The sequence below is a fragment of the Bos javanicus genome, chromosome 22, assembly GCF_032452875.1.
Source record: "Bos javanicus breed banteng chromosome 22, ARS-OSU_banteng_1.0, whole genome shotgun sequence".
Classification (NCBI taxonomy): Eukaryota; Metazoa; Chordata; class Mammalia; order Artiodactyla; family Bovidae; genus Bos; species Bos javanicus.
The window spans coordinates 1696242-1715279 of record NC_083889.1 but is presented as its reverse complement, the minus strand read 5'-3'; the positions used below and the strand labels follow the sequence as shown (position 1 = coordinate 1715279).

Genomic DNA, 19038 nt, shown 5'->3' with positions numbered 1-19038 from the left:
CTGTTCCATTGTTTTATTTTATTAGGAAATACTTCATAGCTTGGGTGGAATTGAAAACCTAGCTCAGGTAAGATCTCTTTTGTGGTGGCTGGTCTTGCGTTTCCATTTTGTGCTGTGCCTCCGGGCAGAGATCCACAGTGTGTGACAGAGAGGTCTCTTGCAACATAGCTGCCTGCCAAGGAGAAAAGCCTAGGGTCGTGAGTATACAAGATACACACAGAGCAGGGAGGGACTTGGGCTGTTTTCTCCTGGCTGATTGGGCTCACTTTACCCCACCTGTGAAATGAGAGTTTTATAAAGGGTCACCTGTCTTTTGAGTGAAGAAAATAAATAGGTGTTGGCTGGCAGGCCCTGGGCCTCAGCAGTGCACACACCAAGCTGGCAGAAGAAAATATTGGCTATGAGGATGTTCATAACTTTTTCACACAATAAAGAATTACTGTGCTCACTAAAATATTGGAAATAAATGACACTGTGAGGAATGATCTTCATGTATTTTTTCTGCTTTGCTAACTACTGAGGGAAGGTAAGGAGCTGAATAAATATGCTGAGCCAGCCCAATGTTTAGGCTTATTAATACAATCAAACAAAATTTCTAGGTATAGAAATAGTTGAAACAGCCCATCCTCCTGAAATCTATAGCGTGTATGCAAAGAATAATTCTCATAATAACCCATGGCCCTGCAAATTTATTCTAAATTATCAGTGGATGATTAAATGGCAATTAATAGTAAACCTATTTTATTATTTTTATTCTTGGGAAATAGATAATATCTAGTTTTTATCTTGAAGAAATTTTTTAAATTGGCTAGAGGTTTAGCTCATTTAATGAAATAATCCTTTTTAAGATTATATTGTAAAGGATCTTTCTATCCATTTTACTTCCATTAAAATGTCAGAAATGTATATATTTCTCTGAACCTATTTCTTATTACTCTCAGCTTTTATAATTTTACAATTACTAACAGAGAGGGATTTTCAGACTATCCCATACATTTCATTCTAATTATTGCTATCAACTTGTATGCTGGTTAGATGTAATTTAGGATATTATAAAACATAAGGTCAATAAAATATATGCTGCTGCTGCTGCTAAGTCACTTCAGTGGTGTCCGACTCTGTGTGACCCCATAGACGGCAGCCCACCAGGCTTCCCCGCCCCTGGGATTCTCCAGGGATTATGCAGTGTGTTATAAAAATTCTAATGAAAAGATACATTGAAGAATTAAAATTCTAGGTACTGTATATTATGTATCATGTATCTTACTTGTATCTTATATTTGGAGGCTAAATTGCAACACAGATTTATTGAGTTATGAGTCATCTTGGGACTTTTGAGAGTTTAAGCAGTCTTTCCAGGTCCTGCCCTCCACTTCTGGCACCCCAGGGAAGCCGAAAGCCCAGAACCCATCCTCTTCTGCACTTGCCTGAAGCCGGCGTAGGGGCACCGAGCGTTGTTTGGTGACCCTGTCGCGCCATCTACAGCTCATTTTCAGAAGTACACAAGCTTACCACTCCTGTTGTGTGCTCTCGGAGTCCTCTCCTCAGCTCACCTGTTGTCTGGTCCCCCCGCAGTACATGGAGATCGTGGCGCACGGGTACCTCGGCTACGGGGAGGCGCAGCACAGCGTGGACAAGCTGGTGAACATGACGTGTGAGCGCGGCCCCGGGAGGCAGCGGCAGGGAAGAGGGGACACTCTGAATACTTAGGAGGGTCCCCACACAGCTTTGGGCTTGAGAGCCCATGCCAACTGTTATGCTCAGTGGCAAAATGTACCCAGAGGGGAGATTTTAGATCATGATTCTTATCTTGAAAAGCCCAATTTCATGTTTAAAAAGACTTTCATTGAGCACAAGCTTAGGTTTATTTAGCGCAAGGGAGACTTCTATAAAAGCAAGTGAAGTGAAAGTCGCTCAGTTGTGTCCAACTCTTTGCAACCCCATTGACTATAGAGTCCATGGAATTCTCCAGGCCAAAATACTGGAGTGGGTAGCCTTTCCCTTCTCCAGGGGATCTTCCCAACCCAGGGATCCAACTCAGGTCTCCGGCATTGCAGGCAGACCAGTTGAGCCACAAGGGAAGCCCATGAAAGCAACTTTTGGTAAAAATATTTTTTGCGTGCATGCTAAGTCGCTTCAGTTGTGCCCAACTCTTTGTGACCCTGTGGACTGTAGCCTGCCAGGCCCCTCTGTCCACGGGATTCTCCAGGCAAGAATACTGGAGTGGGTTGCAGTGCCCTTCTCCAGGGGATCTTCCCAACCCAGGGATCAAACCCCTGTTTCTTAGGTCTCCTGTATTGGCAGGTGTTTTTTTTTTTTTTTTTAACAGCTAGTGCCACCTGGGAAGCTGAAGCACTTCTCCACTGTAAGCTTCAAATCCCTCATTGAAATATCTCATTTCTTTTTAGATATTTTTCAAAAACTTGCTGCTGTCAGAGACCAGAGAGAATGGGTCACCACAAGCGGAGCTCACAAGGTGAGTGGTCCCAGAGGAGTTCCTGCTTCAGTGTCACGGGGTGATGATTCATGTGCGGGGTCCAGAGCACTTGTAGTCAAGCCAACCCACCTGTAATTATAATTCAAAAACTTGCTGACCTAGCTTAGAACTGCCAATCTCTGCTAACCCACCTAAAGAATAAATTTAGAAACAGCAAATAGAGGTTTTCTGAAACTTCTTTTTTTTATGCTATTTAATTCTTTATTGCTTAATCAACTAATTTGATTGCCTAATTTAAATGTTGTTATACATAAACTGACCCCAGGTGTGTGGTTACAAATAAATGAATGTTAGTTTGGCACAGAAGTCATGTTAGTTTGAACCATAGGGAATTACCATGGTCTGTAGGTCAGTTTCGTGTGGTTTAATCTCATAATAAGATGGTTTAGTACCTGTGAGTCAAATACATATTTCAAGATGAATGAATGCAGGCTTAATCAAAACACACTACATTTATATTTATAGCAGAGCCATTTAGATGGTAGCTGCCTAAAGCCAGGTTTCAATAGTTTGTGAGTTTCGGTGTCCCAGGAAGCCACTATTCAGCAAGTATTAGGGAAAAGTTGTCTAAAAGTGTTAGCACATGCTACTCATTTTATGGAGGTTGATTCTTAGTGATATACAGGTTAGCGTTTTTTATTTCAAAAGCTATATATTTCACTAATATCAGAATTTGAAGAACATTTTTGAGTAACATTAAGTTAGTGTTAAGGGTGCCATGTGACAAAAATTGTGAAATGATATGTCAGTGACTGGAGCCTGGGAAACATTGTGTTGGAAGACAGAAAGCAGGGACTACTCTGGTGGTCCGTGGTTAGGATTCTGAACTTCCACGGCAGGGGCTGCAGGTTCAATCCCTATTCAGGGAACTAAGATCCCATATACCATGCACCTTGGGGGGAGAAAAAAAGACAGGAAAAAGTGAGAGGAAAAAAAGAGGATGGGATCTGAGAAACAAAGATAATGCTAGCGCCATGTAAAGTGCATGAGGTCACAAAGGGGAAAGTTCACATAGTGGAAACCCAAAATCAGCCTTGCAATTGTACAGGCTGCAGCTCTGGCCTGAAGTGTGTCTGAGTGTACACGCTGGGGGACTCTGAAAATGTAATAGGAACAGGAGTAATAGAAATAGGAATCCCGAGAAGGTGACTGTTGAGATACAGGGAGCTCGTCCAAAGAGTGGTGGACGCCTGCCGCAGAAACAACTGAGAATTGTGAATGTTTAACAAACCTTCTTTTTTGAGGTTAAGTATCTATGATCTTTAGAAGGAAACATACTGTCCAAGAAGCTTGTACTTTTACATAATTAAACTTTATTTTACTCTGTTTTTCAGACATTAGTGAATTTACTCAGTGTCCGAGATACGAATGTTCTGCTGGGTGCTCTTCTGGCTCTGGCTAGTTTAGCTGAAAGGTGAGCGCATTTTTAAAAGTTGTGCTGCTGTAGCAACTCAGATAGGAGAAATGCAAAATTTATTTTGTTACCTACTTAGTTAAGATTTGTGAATAAAAACATGAAATGCCATCAATATATTGAAGAGGAATGGGATGGAAATGCATCATTTTAGAATTTAAGTTGGAAGAGCAAAGCAGTTAAAAATTTTTTTCTGACCAGAAATATTTACCTACTCTTTTCATTCAACCCTCAGTTATTTCTACTTTCAAATTGCACATTTCTTTGACAGTTGAATCTCCCTGACTGTCTTTCTTCATTCTGTCCTCTATGTTTAAGACTTTTAAATATTTTTTCACTTTAAAAAACTCTAGATAACCCTTTCAGAGATTATGACTATTTTAAATAAAAAACTTGAAGTATGTTTTTATGCCAGTCATTTGATCACGGTTTTTATTTTTCCAGCTTTATTGAGGAATAATTACACATGTAATTTTATGTATTTCAAGTGTATAATGTAAAGATTTGATACACATATACACTGTGGGCTGATTACCAAGACCAAGATAATTAACACCTCTTCACCTCTCTCTTTGGTTCTGTGATAAGAACATGTAAATTCTTCTCTCAGCAACTTTCACGTGCACAGCCCTGTGTTACTAACTGTGGTTGCCAAGTAGTTGGGTCTTTAGTGCACAGTCTTCTCATACCCGAAAGTGTGTGCACTTTAACCCACATCTCCCTATTCCTGCTGCTTCCAGCCCCTAGTAAACACCTGCTATTCTGTTCTCTGTTTCTATATAGTCAGTTTTGCTTATTTTCAATTTCACATGTAAGCGATGCCATATGGTAGTTGCCCTTCTCTGTTTGGTTTATTTCATTTAACAGAATGTCCTCTAGGTTCATCCGCATTATCAACAATGACAGCATGTTTTTATGGCTGAATAATATTCAGTCATGCACCCAATTATATTCACTTGTAACTAAGTATAAATATTCAATTATCACATTTCTCTATTTCATCTGTCAAAGGACCTGTAGCTTGTTTGTGTTTCTTGGATATTGTGAGTAATGCTCCTCACTGCTTTTTAGTGAACACCCTGTGAATCCCCCTCTCCAGTGGGGACTGTGTTAATCATCGTACTGTTACTGAACAAATTTAAGTTTATGACGTATAATACTTACTGAATGTTGGCGTTTAATGTAGCCCCGCTCTATAGAGCCATATTGGATTTTGCTTCTCCTCCTGGGATAATATGAGGACTAAGATATTAAACATGTGGATGCGGTATCAATAAAAGACATTTCTCATAGTTACTAATACTTTTCAATTTGTAGTCCAGAGTGTAGGGAGAAGATAAGTGAGCTCAACATTGTAGAAAATCTGCTGATGATTTTACACGAATATGACTTGCTTTCCAAAAGGTAGGATTGCTAATACGGGAAAATGGCAGTGTCTTATATTTGATGAAAATGATGGTTATTATTCTAATTATGCCATGTTACATTGCTAACTGAATATCACAAGTCAGCTTTGCATTTATTTTCTATTTAATATATATAAAGTAACAAATAATAAAGAGGTATATCAGTTTATCTCTAGTCCTGTCTCACTTCTAGAACTGGTCATATATTAGAAATATATAAATACATGATTGCATCTTTAATACTTTTGTTTATTACATTTATTTACATCCTATCTCCTTAAGGAAAGAAACTCTAAGGTGGCTCTACTTTTAGTAATTTCAGATTGTGTATTAATAAATGATTAGATTCCTAAAATCAATTTTGCTTTCAGTTCAGTTCAGTCGCTCAGTCCCGTCCGACTCTTTGCGACCCCATGAACCGCAGCACGCCAGGCTTCCCTGTCCATCACCGACTCCCGGAGTCCACCCAAACCCATGTTCATTGAGTCGATGATGCCATCCAACCATCTCATCCTCTGTCTTCCCCTTCTCCTCCTGCCCTCAATCTTTCCCAGCATCAGGGTATTTTCCAATGAGTCAGCTCTTTGCATCAGGTGGCCAAATTATTAGAGTTTCAGCCTCAACACCTCAACATCAGTCCTTCCAAAGAACACCCAGGACTGATCTCCTTTAGGATGGACTGGTTGGATCTCCTTGCAGTCCAAGGAACTCTCAAGAGTCTTCTCTAACACCACAGTTCAAAAGCATAAATTCTTCGGTGCTCAGCTTTCTTTATAGTCCAACTCTCACATCCATACATGACCACTGGAAAAACCATAGCCTTGACTAGACAGACCTTTGTTGACAAAGTAATGTCTCTGCTTTTTACTATACTGTCTAGGTTGGTCATAACTTTCCTTCCAAGGAGTAAGTATCTTTTAATTTCATGGCTGCAATCGCCATCTACAGTGATTTTGGAGCCCAGAAAAATAAAGTCTGACACTGTTTCCACTGTTTCCCCATCTATCTGCCATTAAGTGATGGGACTGGATGCCATGATCTTAGTTTTCTGAATGTTGAGCTTTAACCCAACTTTTTCACTCTCCTCTTTCACTTTCATCAAGAGGCTCTTTAGTTCTCCACTTTCTGCCATAAGGGTGGTGTCATCTGCATATCTGAGGTTATTGATATTTCTCCCAGCAATCTTGATTCCAGCTCCTGCTTCATCCAGCACAGCGTTTCTCATGATGTACTCTGCATATAAGTTAAATAAGCAGGGTGACAATATGCAGCCTTGACGTACTCCTTTTCCTATTTGGACCCAGCCTGTTGTTCCATGTCCAGTTCTAACTGTAGCTTCCTGACCTGCATATAGGTTTCTCAAGAGGCAGGTCAGGTGGTCTGGTATGCCCATCTCTTTCATAATTTTCCACAGTTTATTGTGATCCACACAGTCAAAGGCTTTGGCATAGCCAATAAAACAGAAATAGATGTTTTTCTGGAACTCTCTTGCTTTTTCAATGATCCATCGGATGTTGGCAATTTACTGTTTCCTTTGCCTTTTCTAAAATCAGCTTGAACATCTGGAAGTTCACAGTTCATGTATTGCTTGGAGAATTTTGAGCATTACTTTACTAGCATGTGAGATGAGTGCAATTGTGCGGTAGTTTGAGTATTCTTTGGCATTGCCTTTCTTTGGGACTGGAATGAAAACTGACCTTTTCCAGTCCTGTGGCCACTGCTGAGTTTTCCAAATTTGGTGGCATATTGAGTGCAGCACTTTCACAGCCTCAACTTTCAGGATTTGAACTAGCTCAACTGGAATTCCATCACCTCTGCTAGCTTTGTTTGTAGTGATGCTTCCTAAAGCCCACTTGACTTCACATTCCAGGGTGTCTGGCTCTAGGTGAGTGATCACACCATCGTGATGATCTAGGTCGTAAAGCTCTTTTTTTGTACAGGTCTTCTGTGTATTCTTGCCACCTCTGCTTAATATCTTCTGCTTCTGTTAGGTCCCTGCCATTTCTGTCCTTTATTGAGCCCATCTTTGCATGAAATGTTCCCTTGGTATCTCTAATTTTCTTGAAGAGATCTCTAGTCTTTCCCATTCTATTGTTTTCCTCTATTTCTTTGCATTGATAGCTGAGGAAGGCTTTCTTTTCTCTCCTTGCTATTCTTTAGAACTCTGCATTCAAATGGGTATATCTTTCCTTTTCTCCTTTGCTTTTCGCTTCCTGTCTTTTCACAGCTGTTTGTAAGGCCTCCTCAGACAGCTATTTTGCTTAAGGCAAGTAAAATACACTAAGATAGCTACTGACTTATTTCGTGACCAAAACGGAATCTAAAGTAAAATGAATCATTTTCACTTGAACTACATTTTGCCCTGAAAACTTACTCTATCCAGATATCTGTTAGGTTATCAAGTTGCAACCTGTGTCATTTGATACTTAGTTCAGTATCATTTGATACTGAGTTGAAAAAAATCATAATATTCTAAGGAGGCAAAATAGTTAATAGAAATCCCAGGCAATAAAGCACTGACATTTAACTCATAGTAAATCCCTTGAATTCTTCTTCTAAGCCAATTTAACCCTCTTTTACCAACTGCAGTGGTTGGTATAGATTTGGTTATCTGCCATTTACCTAATAGACCCTGCACAGGTATTGAAAAACCAAAAGTGTGTGAGACAGGGCTGCACAACGTAGGGGAGGGTCAGACACACGAGCCCTCAGTTCTACCCCAATGTTGTAGTTGGTGTGGTCGGTAAGGCACAGGACAGGTACCCCGGGGGCAGGGCACCTCCAATTGGAGCAAGAGGTCATTCCAAGTTTCCTAAAAGAATGGGCAGTTGTCCGGGCAGTAAAAGGGACAAGTGAACAGAATATTCTCCCCCTGGAGGCGTGCAGTGATGTGAAGAGATGAGCGTGTGTGGGTGGGTGCAGCCGCAGCAGGGTGTGGAAGGGGTGCAGAAAACTAGTTCAGCAGATGGCGATGAGTTAGAAATAGAGTTCACTTTGGCCAGCCCTTTACAGGCCAGGCCCTGCTCTAAGCACTTCTCTGTGTTGACTTGTTTAATCTGAATGGTAACTTTCTTCCCATATTTTACAGATGAGACACCTTTAACTAGGTCATTGATGGGCTGTTTGTGCTAAATAGTGTGGCTTTTATCATGAACATCATGGAGACTCAGAGATTTTAAGCATGATCAGATGGATTTCGAGGGAACCGTTCTTCTGATTTTAGTGTATGGGGTGTGGGATTCAGCCACAAAATGCGATTCACTTAGAACAAGGAGGGAAGGTGTGGTGAAGTAAGTTTGAGAAGGTGAAGAACGCAGTGTACCAAAGCACATATGTTCTGAATGTCAGAGCATGAAAGTTTGGGTGGGAGAGGAGCTATGGAAATTAGCTCAAGTAAAGGAATTGTGGGGGCTTCCCAGGTGGCACTAGTGGTAAAGAACCCGTCTGCCAATGCAGGAGACATAAGAGACGCAGGTTCGATCCCTGGGTCAGGAAGATCCCCTGGAGGAAGGCATGGCAACCCACTCCAGTATTCTTGCCCTCAGTATTCATGGAGAATCCCATGGACAGAGAAGCCTGGTGGGCTGCAATCCATAAGGTTGCAAAGCACTGGACACAACTGAAGGGACTTAGCACACACACAAAGAATTGTGAGTCCAGATAAGAATGGGAATGTTGGAGAGGTGGGTGGCTGAGGCGCTTGTATCGTGAGCATAGTTGAACATCACAAGGATGGAGGGACAGTGGGGATGGCTACTGCCAGACTCACAGAAGAATTAGCCCCCGTGCTTGCCTCGGAAACCGGGGCACTGGAGGTTCCCCACTGCAGGGACAGGTTGAAGAGGAGGTGTCTTGGAGGATTCCCAATCTTTGGCTTGGAAACTGAAAAGGCTGTGGAGATCAGGAACATGAGAGGAAGGGCTGATCTGCGGAGGAGGATAAGGACTTTGAGCCTAGAGATAGTTGGGTGAGTGCCTGAGGGGCACCTAAGTGGCTTGCTGGAAATTCCAGAGGTTGGGAGTGATGTTTGCGTGAACTCTCCATGTAGGGCAGAGAGAGGGTCTGAGGCCTTAAGAATAAATGACACCATCCCGGGAGAGTGTTCGGAGTGTGAGCCTGGAGGATAGGATGGTTCTCTGAAATGTCTGTCACCGTAATGTTTCAGAGATTTGTTGAACCTTATGTCTTATCCATCATTATCTTTTATTCTCCAGATGTTCACTGAGCACTTTGCATTTAATTTCCCTGGATCACAGTGTTTTTTGCCATCATGTATTAATGTCTCATTTTTTTAAAAAAAGATTTATTTATTTGGCTGCATTGGGTCTTAGTTGTGGCATGCAGGCTTAGGTGCCCTGAACGTGTGGGTCTTAGTTTCCTGACTAAGGATTGAACCCATGCCCTCTGCAATGGAGGGTGGATTCTTAACCACTGGACCGTGAGGGAAGTCCCTAATGTCTCATTTTTATAATCACATGATAAGTTTCTGAAGACTAAGAGCTTTTTTATTTCTTTGGTCTTGAGCACAGTGCAGTCCCCATTGTATGTACTTGATGCCTATTTGCTGGTTAGTAGGTTTTTAGCCAGACCAATGGGGATACCATGAAGATGTGACTTAAAAAGTGGTTACAAAGGGCTAAATTTCTGCAGGAGAAATTTGGCCCCCTGCCTGTTTTTGTAAATAAAGGTTTATTGGCACACAGCTGTGCCTGTTGGTTTTTGTGTGTTGCCTGTGGCTGCTTTTTCCGTGTCAGTGTGACTGGGTAGTTGTGACAGAGACTGTAAGGCCTCCAGAGCTACAAACACTTAGCTGTGGTCCAGCCTTTACAGAAACGTGTGCAGACCAGGACGTAGAGTGTGCTAGCGCCACAGTCTGTGCAAGTGAGCAGCTCAGTGTGAACCAAGCCAGGCCGTCCCACTGAGCTGAGTGCACCCCCTCCCCACCCCCACCCCATCGCAGGCTGACAGCCGAGCTGCTGCGCCTGCTCTGTGCCGAGCGCCAGGTGAGAGAGCAGGTGAAGCTCTACGAGGGGGTCCCCGTCCTGCTCAGCCTGCTGCACTCAGACCACCTGAAGCTGCTATGGAGTGTCGTCTGGATTCTGGTGCAGATTTGCGAGGACCCAGAGACCAGCGTGGAAATCCGCATCTGGGGCGGCATCAAGCAACTTCTTCATATTTTGCGAGGGTGAGTCAGGGAGGCCTTTCACCTGTTTTACCCTGGTTGATGAAGGCTGGGGTCTCAGCCGCTTGAAGGCAGGGTGGGCACGTGCTCGGCTAGCTCCCCTCTGCTCTTTGGTCATTTCTCTTCTGCAGTCATTTTTACTTGTAGTAAACAGGCTCTTTGTCAATGTTGGGAGCATTTGTCTTTTTAGCTTCTTGGTTGGGGGGAGCCCTGACATGTTTATCTTTGCATCACCAGCCTCCAGGCTAGTGCCAGGGGTAAAGGAGGCCTTCACTCTGCAAATGTGGGCTGAATAGAAACCCAAAGAAAACATTTGTCTGGCCACCCTTCTTGAATCAGTATATGCATATTGTAATCCCAACAAGTACACTAGTTACTACTGTTTTACTGAAATGTCTGTGTGTGCATATATGTCACTCATCTATAAAGAGAAGGCAAAGCCTGCATGACAGGAGCAGGTGTATAATCCTTAGCTGAAACAGGAGAAAATACTGTCCATCAAATGACTGCATGTTACTGACCCTGGTCCAGTTGCTCCTCTTGTCTGTCTGATCTCCACGGCAGTGCTCTGAGCTATGTGAACACCTTGCTGTCTCTCTTTTAAAGACAGAATTCAGTGATGTTCAGAGCCATGAATCTGGGGAAGGAATGGTTTGTTAAAAGAGTTGCAAACTGAAATTCTCTTGTTGCAAAAATTATAACAGTAACAACAGATAGTAGGTAGATATTATGTGTATTAAGTACATTGAAGTATTGAATAACAACATCTATTGGTACCATTAGTGGGAGGATTCTATTACCTAAAATTATTATAAAGCATAATTCACCCCTCTAGATGCTGAATTAAAGGTGAAAAGGATTTTATATCTGCCTAGAAAAAGATCACACTTATCTGTAGTATGTAAATAAAGCTCATTCTAATAAAAGAGTAACATCAGTTTTAATATAACATGCTATCAAATCAACGTCATTCAGACTTTGTGCTTATTGTGCCTTGTAACTTGATATTGTGGAGCCGTGTGTCATCACTTCCATTCTCTGAGGGAACTTTCCAAAGTGTAAGAATAGGCTAGAGATCTGAGCAGTAGCTTTCTCAACAATTTCTGTCCTTACCAAAACCAAGGAAAAGATGTGTAGACTGTTGACAACCTTCTTGTTTTCATGAATATCACACAAAAATCTCAAATACTTTAAAGTTTAAATTATAAATCTTTCATTAGTAATGTGGCATGATGGGTTAGCCTAATAGTCAGAGTAACTCTGGTTGCAGATGATTTTTCCCCGCTTGAGTCTGTAGGATGATGGTGGTGGTGGTGGTGGTGATTTTTGTTCCATGATAGTTATTACAGTAGCTGTGGGGAGGCCTCTTGGAGAGGAGCTATTTTCTTGATGATAAAATTAAATTATATAATAGTTAAGCAATATTTCAAGGACAGTGCCTGCACAGAACTGAGTTTAATATAAGGCACTATTTTCCTATTTTGTTCAAGCCATAACTATTCTTGATAGAAAAGGGTTCTTTTACATCTAAAAAAAGTAATTTTCCCAGTCCACTTCTGTGGTACAATGTTAGAAATCTCTTCCCTGGAAAGATGCTATATGTCAACACTTCTTCTGTGTTAAACATTACTCAGTGCTCTGGGAGAATTATGACCCCAGCTGGGTAAACAGTATCCTTTCAGAGCTTGGCTGCCTGGAGCTGGTATGAGGCTGCCAGGTTGTCTGCTGGCTGGAGTATGAACAGGCTGTGTCGTGAGATCTAGTCATGCCCATCCACCTGCAGTCCCAAACTCAGAGGCAGTGACTAAAAGGCTCTGTGCTCTTGATCAGGCAGAGTGGTCCCTGACATTCAAGTTTTATCATAATTGAAGATCACTGATGGTGACTATCCCTAGACCTGGCTCCACTGTCTTCCCTGTGCTCCCCAAAGGAAGGACAGAGGGCCTGGGTGACTCAGGAGGGAGGCCGGAGAGACTCCATCCACGTTATATTTGGGCATATAGAAATCTAGGTAGAGCTGCTGTCATGACAAATAAATATGAAAAAACAAACAAAAAACAACTCTGGGCAATCATGTAAAACAAAAGGCAGCAAAGCAAATAAAGACAGATAAATAATCTGCTGTGGAAGATGTTACACCAAGTAAATAGAAAATCCAATGCTTTGTTGTGTTAAAGACTGAACAGACCGTGAAGTTTATGAAATGAAATTGAAGGTGAGGTGATAGAACAGTACAAAGGAGAGCAGGATGACTGTGCAGCTGGGAGAGATGAGAACTTAATGCACAAACCCAGGACAAGGAAGAACGTGGAGTCAGTGAAAGGAAGGGCGTGCTTGATGACATTACACACGACACAAGGGAAGGGGATGAGGGAGCGAGAGCAGCTGGAAAATGAAGCATATGGCCGCGAAACATGTGGGTAATTAACATCCCTAAGGTAAAGAATGAAACCAAGGGAAATTTTGCAAAGCCTCAGTGACCTAATAGAAGAGAACTTCCCTAAGATAAAAGAAGACTGACATTTAATGGAAAAAGACAAACCGCAGAATGATGAAGACCGAGATGTATTCAAGTAAATGGCAGAGGAAAAGAGTTCAAAACAGAGGCGGCTGAATGCAACAGAGAGAGATGACTCCTACATCACACCGTACACAAAAATCATGTCTGGGTAGTTTGGAAGGTCAAACAATAAAGATAACATAGGAGAAAACTTGATGATCTGGGAGAGGCAAGATTTCTCAAATGGAAACCAGAAAGCACTGACCGTGAACTGCCATTGGTAAATCGGCCTGTGCATTGACTTTTCTTTTTCAGAGACAGAAATTTTGTTTCTGATCGTTCCTCCATTGGAAGCCTGTCTAGTGCCAATGCGGCTGGCCGAATCCAGCAGCTTCATTTGTCAGAAGATTTAAGCCCTCGGGAAATACAAGAAAATACTTTCTCTCTTCAAGCAGGTATTTATATCACATTATTATGTTTTATTATTTGATACTGTTTAACTTTATATTATTCTAAGATTATAAGGATAATATTAATTAGGCCCAATTTATAACTATAAAAACTGTGAAGTTAAATTCATGTGGATGCTTGAAACTTCTTGGTACCAGTGTTGGAACTGCAGGTTAACGACACCCCAGACTTTGTGTTCTGGACAGGTGCACAACCAGGAGTTGGACTCCTGGCCCCTTCTTCTTACAAGTTCCATGCCCTAGTGTATCAGCCCTCTGAAACAGTTCACGCTCAGACTGTAAAGGTTACTTTGTATAGTGTATTTAAAGTGCGCACTATTTGTCCACCATCGTGGATGTGCACTATGCACCTGCTCCATGAAGGCCTGTGCTGGGCTCAGGGCGGATGGTGCCTGCCCGCCTCCCCCAGCGCACAGGAGGCCTGGGGTGGGCGCACACTTGGGTTACACAGAGAAGACAGACACCGGCCAGCACAGCTCGGCTGCCTTTCCCCAGAGATGTACCAGAGGGGAAATCAGTGTTTGTTTTAAAACCAACTCTTTAAAAAAATTATTTCTTTATTTGGGTGCATGAGGTCTTTGCTGCAGCACACGGAATCTTTGATTTTCATTTCGGCATGCGGGGTTTTTAGTTGCATCATGTAGGATGTAGCTCCCTGGCCAGGGCTTAAACCTGGGCCCTCTACAATGGGAATGTGGAGTCTTGGTCACTGGTCCACCAGGGAAGGCCCAGAAAATTAGTGTTTTTTGAGGAATGACCCTGCCAGTGAAGTTCTCTGAGGCAGAGAGTGAGAGTGCTGGTGTAACCATGCAAGTGCAGCCGTGGGCACGAAAGACTCGGTGTTTGGTGGTTTTCATTGCAGCCTGCTGTGCGGCCCTCACGGAGCTGGTGCTGGACGACAGCAATGCCCACCAGGTGGTGCAGGTGAGAGGGCGGGGCGGGGGTGCCGGGCCACGCCGCCGTGCAGGGAGCCCCCTGCAGGCGGCCCGGTATCCCAGATCATGGCCTCTGTGGTCCCAGCAACGTGGTCTTAAAATATTGTAATATCTTAGCTAACATGCAGGATTCCATTTTATATTCTTGTCCTTCCCCTGTTAACTCACTTAGCTTTCAGAGAACTGCCATGTAGTTGACTGATGGTGTTTATTTCTTATATTATATGCAGTTTATTTCATTCTCTTTATCCTTTTTAAAACAGCTATCCTGAACTGCTTTAATTTGGGGCACACAGGATGCCATGAGCCAAGAGGACGTCAAGTTATTTAGGGTATATGCCCAGTAGTGGGATGGGGGGGTCATATGGATGAAACACAGCAAACAAAAATATTTATTGCTGAGGGACTAATTTCACAAAGCACACACAGCATCATTCAGTAACCAACTTACTACATATAGAGTCATATGTATGTGTGTGTGTGCATAAATACACACATTTGTATACAACCCTGTAATGTGTTTCTGTTATAAAAGTTACTTCCTGTTTGTTGGATTTTACAGAGGAAACGTTTTTTTTGGGGGGTCAATACATCAACTTAAAAATATATAAATTCATAATGTTAGTAAGGATCAGGTCAGCAGTGATGAGAGTCCCTGAGGAATTCAGCAGGTCAGGGTGGCTGGTGAGGCAGGGGGAAGCTCAGTCCCATTACTGTTAACTTGCTGGCTTGGCCTCTGGAAAAGTATTCCGCCTAAGCTTTGACTTTGTCACGTATAAAACAAGGAAACCGTAAGACTAATTCACATAATAGCTAGTAAGTCAGAAAGAGAAAAACAAATATCGTATATTAACACATATATATGGAATATAGAAAGATGGTACTGATAAACCTATCTGCAGGGCAACAATGGAGATGCAGACACAGAGAACAGACTTGTGGACCCAGTGGGGGACGGAGAGGGAGGGACAAGCTGAAAGAGTGCCATGGAAACATACATTACCATATGTAAAATAGGTAGCCAGTGGGAATTTGCTGTATCATGCAGGGAGTGCAGACAACCTCTGTGACAACCTGGAGGGGTGCGATGGGGTGGGAGCGAGGAGGGAGCTTCAAGAGAGAGGGGACATGTGTATACCTATGGCTGATTCATGTTGATGTACGGCAGAAACCAACAATACAATATTTACAACAGTATTGTAAAGCAGTTATCCTCCAGTTAAAAATAGATTATTTTATAAAAGACTGAATGCAGTAAGGCAGTAAAACTCTGCACAGTTATAAATGTCCACGTAGAGAATTTAGTAAGTTATGTATTTAATAGATAATACAAAAGTACCGGTAAGGCAGTACATTTTGTTCACTTCTCCATGTGTATATTTGTATTAGAATAAGTCTAGAAAGATGTTAATCGTTTATACAAATAGCATTCATTTTTAAAAATATATTTTCTCTTAATTTTCTCTTTTCTATACTCATTTATCTCCATGTATTGTTTAATTAACAAAACAATAAAGGGAGAAATATTTTATATATTATAATTGTATTTTATAATTTTATATTTAAAATGCAAAATATAGAAATACTTGGGTCCCTTAACTCTGCTCACATTTTGGTTCCTACTCTTTGTTTTTAAAGTATTTAAATCACTTTTAATTGATGTACTTTGTTATCATCTTTAATGACAGTTGAAATTTTAAGATGTGGTTATACCCTTTGATGTTTAAACACATTAGATTAACATCTTTAGTATTATCCTATAAAATTTATTCATGGTTCCAAAATTATACTAACAGTTCTTCTTTAATGTTTTAAAGTTGTTCTTTTCTTCTTGCTCACTCATAACATGGCATCTTTATTCTTCCAGGAAAATGGTGTATATACAATAGCAAAATTAATTTTACCAAACAAACAAAAGAATGCAGCAAAAACTAATCTATTACAGGTAATAAACATATCTATTATTCTTTAATATCAAGTTACTGGAATCGGGGGAAATTTTGATAATAGGAGGTATGATTTTTAGAACTTGTAGGTTGGCACTGGTCCCCTGTACTGACCGTGAGGGAAAAATACCTGGTGAGAGAGGCTGGAATGGAAAGAAATGCTGTCAAAACAGTGTAAAAGATTTAATAGTAGTTTCTCCATAGGGAGATAGGTGATTTTATTTAGATATTTTTTTGCTTATCCATAAGTTCTATGTTTTAAAAATATTGCTTGTATATCAGCAAAAAAAAGGCAGGGGGTGGGGTGGGAAATTATGTGCTGTATTTAAGCATGGAGCGCAGTCACTAGCCTTTCTCCCTTACAAAGGCAGACTTGTAAAATGGATCTCAATAGATGAGAAGGTGCTGGTTGGGTGAGTGAAGGGGTGGAGTGGACACGCATGGCTCCTACTCCAGAGCGGATGAGCATACACAGAGAACAGCATGGACACAGCACGAAGGCCTGGCGGCTTAGAGCGTGCTTTGCTTAGGGCAGGTGTGTGGGGGTGAAGGAGGAGGGGGAGTGCCTTGGGAGAGGGGGCCTGGTGGGTAAGAAGGGGTCTCATTCTGCAGGATCTTATATGGCACACCAGAGGGCAAGTGTTCCCCGAGACATTGGAATAATAAAATCAGAGTCAGAGGAAGCCTTTGCAGCTGTTGAAGCTCATCCCTTTTTTCAAGTCATTAGAAAAGGAAGTAAAATGTGACATTTGCCTTCAAGCTGACTTCAGGGCTCTCACCCAGAATGATCGTCAGACCCTCAGAGAATTTGTGGTGGTGTCTGTGGGCTGGCAGACAGAGCTGCCACCGAGAATATACCGGTGTGGGGTGACTGCCTCTCAGGGAGCAGAGGCCCGGCCTTGTGCCAGAACAGGACAAGTCCACCCTTTACCGGACGTGCAGCCTGTTAGGTCATCAGAGGTTTTTAAAGAATTTTTACAGAAATTCTCCCAAGACACACACAGGTTCCCCACTTCTCATAGCCGCTTGCTTTCTCACCAGGCTCCTTTGTGTCGTCTTGTTATCTGCCTGACTTTCCCAGGCCGTTTTGTTTGCGACCCTTCTATATTTAGGTCACTGATTTTATGAGATGATTCCAGACTTGAATTCAGCAGACGCTAGTCACCCTTGTGGTGGCCTCGGGTACAGGTATAGCTGCAGGCCCAGGGCTCTCTTGCTCTCTTTTCTCAGCACTGCAGAATTTCCAGTGTTTATTTTTCTCTGGTGAACCCTCACAGGCCTCTTCTGAGTGTTCTCGGGAGTGACTGTAGATGGTTCTATCTGGGGACTGCCTTAGACTTTACTCAAGAAACCAATTTGTCAAGTTGGAGTCCACTGTGCCTGTGGATATTTTTATATGCCATCATTTCTAGGGTTTATTTTCTCACGAAAACTATATAAATATTGAGGCATATGTAGCAGGCTAGAAACAAAATAAACCTCGAGCTCCTGGAAGTCTTGTGCCATTTGGTTTTCTCGGCACAGGAGTTTTATTTCTTGTCTCTGTGCTCCTTTTGTACATTCTAGAAAGGAACTAACGACAGGCACCAAATCAAACAAGGCCCAGACCGCAAGCCTTCCACAGGGCAAATGCTTTTTAAACACAAGAACTCTGGTGTTTCTGTCCCCTGTTTTCAGTTACGAGCTGTGGCTCCTGCAGCCACCAGCCACGCTCACTGTACAGCCACGTTAGTGTCCGCTTCGTGATCATTCTATCCTGAAAACGTTTTACTTCCTTGAGCTACCATTTGAGAATCACATATCCTTCTATTTTCCAGTGTTACGCATTCAGAGCCTTGAGGTTTCTCTTCAGTATGGAAAGAAACAGACCACTGTTTAAAAGGTATGAGCTTAGAGAAATTCGGGTGACCTGTGATCTTTAGATTCAACTGTTTTCACAGGCCTGCTTTTGTATGCAAACAGTAAGAAAAGAAAAAGTCAAAATGCAAAACATGTGTCCTCAGATTTCTTAAAATCCACAGATAAAGCAAGTCAGCCCTAAATGATATCTTAACACCGAAAGTTTGCAGAGTGACGAGGAAGCACACGAATCAAATCAGTACACCTCTTTTCATTACCTGTGACTGCTGCAGTGTTTAGTTTTTCTCTCTTTTTTAAGACATTAACTTTTAAAGCGATGAAATAAAAACATGTGCTTGTTTTTGCCCCTTCAGAAATGTCCGAAGTTGATCTAGACATTTCCTTTTTTAAAAAATTGTGGCTGTGCTGGGTCTTTGTTGCTGCGCGCGGGCTTTCTCTAGTTGAGGGGAGCAGGGACTGCTCTCTTGTTGCAGAGTACAGGCTCTGGAGCACGCGTTCAGGAGTGGGGGTCCATGGGCTTCATTGCCCCGTAGTATGTCGGATCCTTCCTGACCAGGGATCAAAGCTGAGTGCGCCACATTGGTAGGTGGGCTCCCAAGCACTGGACCCCCAGGGAAGTCCTAATCACTGCCTTTTAATCAGTAGAGAAGAAAATACTTATCTGGATGCTCTTCACAGGATAGGAATTCATTTGTAGGGTAGGAAGCTGGATGTTCCTGGATCACAAGGCCGTGTGGCGAGCATGACAGAAAAGCCATCACCTCGGGAAGCAGACAGTGGTCACCCACAGGTGTGGTCTGTGCGTCATAGAGGTGGCAGGTTCGCCAA

General features: G+C 42.2%; 1 protein-coding gene across 4 annotated transcripts in view; it reads left to right on the top strand.

Moving 5' to 3' along the window:
- Window positions 1-19038, top strand: part of NEK10 (NIMA related kinase 10) — a 267365-nt gene that overhangs the window by 72468 nt on the left and 175859 nt on the right. For all 4 annotated transcript variants that reach the window (XM_061395695.1, XM_061395694.1, XM_061395692.1 and 1 more), the window contains 10 exons: window positions 26-67; window positions 1576-1654; window positions 2409-2476; window positions 3832-3911; window positions 5229-5315; window positions 10278-10502; window positions 13315-13454; window positions 14332-14393; window positions 16272-16349; window positions 18168-18232. In XM_061395695.1, coding sequence (XP_061251679.1) covers window positions 26-67; window positions 1576-1654; window positions 2409-2476; window positions 3832-3911; window positions 5229-5315; window positions 10278-10502; window positions 13315-13454; window positions 14332-14393; window positions 16272-16349; window positions 18168-18232 — 926 coding nt within the window. The remainder of the gene's footprint in view (window positions 1-25; window positions 68-1575; window positions 1655-2408; window positions 2477-3831; window positions 3912-5228; window positions 5316-10277; window positions 10503-13314; window positions 13455-14331; window positions 14394-16271; window positions 16350-18167; window positions 18233-19038) is intronic.